General features: G+C 38.8%; 1 protein-coding gene across 9 annotated transcripts in view; it reads left to right on the top strand.

Annotated features, from left to right (window-relative positions):
* Positions 1–6: 6 nt before the first annotated feature.
* Positions 7–6895, top strand: part of PDE7A (phosphodiesterase 7A) — a 108803-nt gene continuing 101914 nt past the window's right edge. For all 9 annotated transcript variants that reach the window (XR_001362429.1, XR_001362435.1, XR_001362433.1 and 6 more), the window contains exon 1: positions 7–175. Coding sequence is in view for 1 of the 9 variants with exons in the window: in XM_014541011.1 (XP_014396497.1) it covers positions 38–175 (138 nt within the window). In the remaining 8 variants the exon portion in view is untranslated. The remainder of the gene's footprint in view (positions 176–6895) is intronic.

Genomic DNA, 6895 nt, shown 5'->3' with positions numbered 1-6895 from the left:
GCAGGGGCCGGCGGCCGGGGCAGGGCGGGCGTGTTCAATGGAAGTATGTTACCAGCTGCCGGTGCTGCCCCTGGACAGGCCGGTCCCCCAGCACGTCCTCAGCCGCCGAGGAGCCATCAGCTTCAGCTCCAGCTCCGCGCTCTTCGGCTGCCCCAATCCGCGGCAGCTCTCCCAGGTAAACTGCCGTCGCTGTGGGGGGCGCACTCTCGGGGGGCTTCTTCCTCTCTTTGTTTCTCTCTTCCCACCCGGCTTCACCTACGCGACACCCGCAGCCCTCGCCGTTCACCCAGACCCGGCGTTGCTCATTGTTTGGGGCTTTCCAGGCTGGCCCTTGGATGGGGGAGCCCTTTCTTTGATCCTCGGGACTGTCCACTCTCAGTGCCCGGCCTCCAGGCAGGTGGGCTCCGGGAGCCCTTCAGCCCCTCCCCGGTCCCCACTTCCACACCCCTGATCAGAGGGTTAAAGAAATGACTTTGTGTCCCTCCCTTGCTCGAGGTCTCGGTCTGGAAGTTGGGCCTGTCTTCCTTAGTTGTGGCCCTGCACACCTGTGCCCCCCTGCACACCTGTGCCCCCCTTTCACACGCAAACGCACACACCTGTGCCGGGTTCGCGCCTCGCCTGCCCCGCTCCCGCGCGCCCCGTGGTGCGCAGATGAACCTGCGGTGCTCAGAACAATAGACCGGCTCCCTGCTCTGCTCTCCAGGCTCCCGAGTGTAGCTGGACCCCTAAGCGGGATCGGAGAAGCGAGAGCGTTTCCATGAAGCTTCGGTTACCGCAAAGTTGAGAGCCAGGAATCAGCGTTGTTTTTAATTTAATAAGGAGATTTTAGGAGAGAGGCTATTGATGAGCACTCACAGAAAAACTTTGTTTTGAATGGTCCAAAACCAGTTACTCCTGAGGATTTCGGGTTGTTGTTTTTTTTTTTTTTTTGCTGTGGTGATGCTGTTGGCCCACTTCTTAGTTCTTGCTGATTTTTAATTTTGATTGCCAGATTTCCAAGAGGGAAGCCAAAAGAATTTTATTGAAATTTGATTTTAGTGCCCTGCATTTCTGCTGCCAGAACGTTACATGTTCATGATCACTTTTTAATAAAAAATATATATTTACTTTTCTATTGGTTCATATTAATATATTTTAATATCTTTTCTCCCTCTAATTATATTGTATATATTTCGAGCGGGATGTGTGTGCGTGTGTGTTTAAACTGGTAGTGTGGAGCACCTGGTAGAGATATTGCTTATAACAGGTGTGCTCAGTAAATATTTGTCATTCGTTTCTTTGCCTAAATGGCTTTTAGAGAGAGCAAGAGCGTATATTTGGGTTTTTCTCTGAATTGTTTTTATTTCATAGGTCAAGGTGATATACTCATGAGGTCAGAGCCAACTTGTAAAAACTACGATGATATTAAGTGACATTTTAGATACCACCACATTGTTATTTTGAGAGTTGGGTCAGGATTTCCCTTTATAGTACTGTTTAAAGCATTTTTAGGTTGCAAAATGAATGTTGACGAGATGTTAATGCACTGTTGAAAAAGGTTTTTAATGGTAGTAATTGAAGATTTTAAATGTTAGTAACTTTTTTTCACTTCTAAATATTTTACTTTCGCAGATCAGCAGGCACATGACAAATACCCATTTCCGGTTCAATCTAAATAATAAAGGCAATAATTAATCAATTATAAAATCTAAAATATGAGTAGTTAACTTATGCTCCCTGAGGAGAATGTGAATGAGAAGAGAGATTTCATGGGAATTAAAACAAGTAAGGCTGATGCCAGGGGTTTTACCTGATGTCTTAATTAATCCGTAGAGACCAGTTTTAAGTTGCACTCCTTGATTCATTTCCCAGCCTTAGGTTTTAATGGGTAATGGAATGTAAAAAATATGATTGTGGCAGATAAAGCAGATTATGTAGAGTCACACCATATTTTACCCACTCTTAAAACTTGAAGAAAAATTTCTATACCCTTGGAACTTCTGAAAATTTGGACAGAAATTTTCCTGAATTAACACTTTCCTAATGTTGCTCAACGTTAAAATGATGATGGTAAACTTACTATGATGCTGAAATGGGTATGCTTATTATTACCAAGACTGAGAGTATCACTTAATACTAAAAGCATATATTGGTGGTGATGTCTTTAGCTAGATGGAATTTGTAATAGAAAAAAAAGAAAATGTTGGGATCTTATTCAGAGCTCTATAAAATAAATATTTAGTTAAATTAAAAGCTTTCTTTACCCTGGAATCTTCAGTTTCTAAGTCTAAAGAACCCACAGATATTTAAAAAATTTAGGTGGTGTGTAGTTTCACTTAAAAGACTTAAAAAAAAAATCTGTGTTGTGTGTGTGTGTGTGTGTGTGTTTAGGACTAAGTAGGAGTTTTTTGTAGTAGGGTTTTTCTATCTTAAAATATTTTCAAAACTAATAATCTTTTCAATTCTTCACCATAATATTGGAGCCTAGCTCATAGTGATACTTAAATATTTGTTGAATGAGTGAATAGGTAATGAAGTTGTTTCTGACATCAATTTTAAATATAAAAACAATATAAGGACTGTAATCAAGATATAGGAGTGACTTATTTATCCAAAACTTGGTTTGGAACTTGTAACTAGATTTTAGCAGATTCAGGACATAAAAGACTCTGAGCAACCAAAATAGATTTGTCGAACTTCTCAAAGGCTGTGTTTTAGGCAACATTTTGACAAACTTGTTTTCTAAGTAGCAGCACATTTGAAAGGGGGCTGGGAGGCTGAGTCAGGTTCACACTGATAGGACAGAGTTGACAGCTGACACACCAGAAGGCAGTGGGATCTGAAGAAAAACTCCTCATAGCCTCACCTTTTACAAAGGCACCCTGGGGACATATAGTTTAGGGGCTTGCCTGTTGTACAGCACAGTTATTAGAACAATATAAATAGAGCCTATTTTTTAAAGTTTAAAGATTTGTGCTGTTTTTTAAAAATGCTCTCCATGCCAAACAATTTAAGTGTTGATGTTAAATGGACAAGTGTCAGTTATCTGGAAAATTCATTTATGTGGAACACCAGCTTTCCCTAGGATGCCAAGTAAATGAGGCATTAACTTTTTGTTTTAAACCAAGTCATGTACTACTTTCTCAAATGGTTAAAAATTATTTGGAAAATAGGGATAATGAAAGAAGCTTGTTTTTGCCATTTTGGGATATCTATTGTTGATAGATGGATTTGAAGACTTACCTTGCAGATAAAGTTCTTATTTGGAAAAAAATATTGCTAGGGCAGAAACTGTCTTGTTTACCATTGTGGCCACAGTGCTTTGCATAGGTAAGTGCTTAATTAGTAAAGTGTGGAAGTTGGGTTAGTATATTGTTGGCAACCAAAGCACTGCACCTGGGATTATTTCAGTCAAAATTTCTATGCACTGGAAACAAGTCTTATTTGGGTTAGAAATTTGAGATTTCATTTTCAAAATTTATTATAAATCTGTATGATATGTATTATTATTGAATAAAATATTTGGGTCTAACATGTAAACATGCTTTTAAAATAATAAGCTAAATTTGATTTCTAATTTATCATTTTTTTTTCATAGGCTGGGCTTTTTTTTTTTTAGAGCAGTTCAAAGTTCACGGCACAATTGAGTGGAAGGCACAAAGGTTTTTCATGTACCCCCTGGCCCCAAACATGTATAACCTCCCCCTGTTATCAGCATCCCCCACCAGAGCAATACATTTGTTATAATTGCTGAACCTACATTAACACATCATTATCACTCAGAGTCCATAGTGTACATTACGTTCACTCTTGGTGTCTTTTTTTAAAATACAGAAACTATTCCACAAATATTTACTGAACACCTTCTGTGAAGGAGGCTCCTTGTGTTAAGTACTGAGAGAGGTAAAGAATTAGTAGTTTTTTAAAAATCACTTGTGAGCCTGCCAACCTACCCAAGTTTTTCTTTCCACGTGTCGTCATAGTGTACATCTGTGTTGTCTTTAGCAATGTTTAGTATATGACAGGTTATGAAGGTCCTATACGTATGTTCCAGAACAGTTCAAAACCCGGATAAAAATTGGTTCCTCTTTCAAAAAGCTTACAGGATTGTAATGGGGAAAAGGGTATGATTATATGTGATGCAGTTTTTGTATTGGCGTTATCAAGGTGTTGATGAAACGCTGGGAAAGTATACCTAAATTTCCTGGGTAAATCAGAGGAAGCTTCAAATACTAGCCGAGGCTCAGGCCACGGTCTGACGGTTAAGGAGGTGTTTCTAGATAAATGGGTGTACGTGGCAGGAGGAGATGCAGTTCAGCACTATCCAACAGAACTTTTGGGGATAATGGAAATATTTGCTGTAGTATCCAATATAATAGTCATTAGCCATATACAGGGTGGGCAAAAGTAGGTTTTTTACAGTTATGAGTTCAAGAGACAAAGTTTATTCTTATATTAGTTATTAATTTCCATACAAACACCTGCAAACCTACTTTTGCCCACCCCGTATAGCTAGGTGAGCACTTGAAATGTGGCTAGTTTGAGGAACTGAATTTTAAATTCAATTTTACTCAACTAGCTGCACATGAATAGTGGCTATTGTATTGGCAGAGCAGGTGTATAATGTTACTTAATAATCATTAGGAGTGACCTAATGTTGATCTATCAGTAAAACATGCTCTGAAGGTTGACCATTAAAGTTACTTTCAGGCTCTTACTGTTGTACACAAAACATGTATGACAAAGTCTTTAGAATGGAATCACTAGGTTGGGTCAGTACCTAGTAATATTTTTTGGCTTTCTGGAACGCTCTATCCTTCTACAGTACCAAGATAAATGATCATCTCTCTTTCATCTCCAATATGTTATTAGATTATAATACTATATAATTATTTAACAAACATTATTTTGTATTTTATGAGCATTTATATAAATGTTTTACTGCGTTAATAGATGCACTGTGATACACGGAGTTAGTTTTAACTTGCAGTCAGCAAGCCCGTACACGTCCTGAAGTGTTTTTGTGCATTTACATTTCCTCTTTGTGAAATATCATTTGCATATCCTGAGCTCATTTATAAGGGCTCTCATATATCTGATATCAGTGTGTAAATGTGCGCTATTCCAAATTACTGTTACCCTAGTAGTTGCCTCTTCACAAGTCTACATTCAGAAGCCAGTGCAGGGCATAGTGTGAGCCAGAGTGGAATACAATCTGGGAAGTGGTGGGATACTGCCAGGGGAGTGATTCTGTTCAGAGACTTTCCTCCCTGCCCACTCCCCAAAGACTTGTTCTTTTGGGACCTTGCTTTCATTTTTCCGTTTTCAGAAATACTTCATACTTTGATTTAAACTTAATACTACCGTATTTTGGCTTTTATTTCTGAACTAATATATGTTTATATTACAAATTATATGCTCAAACAAAAAATGTAAATGTATAGTGTATTTGGGGTGTAGTTCTGTTTGAGAAGTAGGGTACTCAGATTGCTAGTTTGTAAGTTATCATGAATACAGTCTATAGGATGTAATTTGCCCAGATTTTGCTGCCTTGTTGCTGTGCCTAGAGTTCCATCAGTTGCACATACTGTTTATGCAAGAATTCTTTTGTAAACATAATGGTCCTGCAGGAGGTAGATATTAAGTAAGCCCTTTCATGCAGGAGTTAGAGGATTAAGGGGCTCACTTTGGGTAGAAAGCGGGAGAGGTACCATCCATTCTCTTTGAGGCAATTTGATAAGACTTCTGTTAATATTTTTAGTGTAAATATCACCCCTCCTCTCCGCCCTTTTACTTTTCAAAAAGGATCAGAGGAGAAGTGATTTCCTTTCTTTTCATAGGTGGACATTCTTACGATCCCTTTGGCCACTCCAGAAAACTGCAACAATTAACTTCCAATATAAAAACTCAAAATTTTTACTCTGCCTATATATTGTTCAATTTTATGATTAATTTGAATTGGTAGAAAATTGAGTGTTCTCTTTCACATTTAAATGACCTGTTTTTGCCTAAAGGTAACATAGACTGTTGATTTTTATATTGTTACCAAATGTGCCTTTCAAAAAGTTATTCACAGATAAATGATACTTTTGCATTCAGTGTGTTAATATATATGATCATATACGAGGAAAGGAACAAAAACTACAGTTGTAGATGAGCCTTCAAAGCTTCCAGGGCTTCATTTTGGCTGCTGGCAGGTACCCTTTCTAAGGGGCCTATGTCACTGATCTTGTGGTTGACATTAGAAACGTTTCCTGCTTATAATTTTGAGTAGGAATTTTGAATTACTGCTCCATGCCTCCACCTGCTGGTAGGGATGGCTGTGTTTTTGGAAAATGATAGCTAGAGGGAGGAGAGGACAAAAGTAGTACAGGGTAGCATTTGGGGAAAAAGAAATTATCTGGATAACTAAGTTTTAGCAAAGCCTACTCTATTCCTTGAAGTTTTGAGTTGACCAAACTCTAGCTCAGGACCATATAAAGTACTTGGCAAAAGTACTGTCACCGAGAAAGCAATTGGCACAGTCTCTCTCAAGCAAATTATTTAAAATATTTTTAATTATGTAATAATACCTCAAATTTTATAGTAAGAGCAATGGAAAATAGGACCCATTTTAGATAGCTTTTCTAAAATATTTACATTGTTAAAGAGAATTTATATCTTACAAAGATTTAAAAGGATTTTTTTGGTGGTTTATAATCTTTATCCTATCTAATAAAGAGGGAATATGCTAATTGATCCTCACGCAGTTGCAAAGATGGTGGTGCCCACAGCCAATAAGAAGGGAATATGCTAATTGATGCCACACCCTCAAAGATGGCGGTGCCCACAGCCACAAGATGGCCTGCAGGGGAGGGCAGTTGTGGGCAATCAGGCCAGCAGGGGAGGGCAGTTAGGGGAGACCAGGCCAGCAGGG

The sequence above is a fragment of the Myotis brandtii genome, unplaced genomic scaffold, assembly GCF_000412655.1.
Source record: "Myotis brandtii unplaced genomic scaffold, ASM41265v1 scaffold254, whole genome shotgun sequence".
Taxonomy (NCBI): domain Eukaryota; kingdom Metazoa; phylum Chordata; class Mammalia; order Chiroptera; family Vespertilionidae; genus Myotis; species Myotis brandtii.
This window is presented reverse-complemented; position numbering and strand designations above follow the sequence as displayed.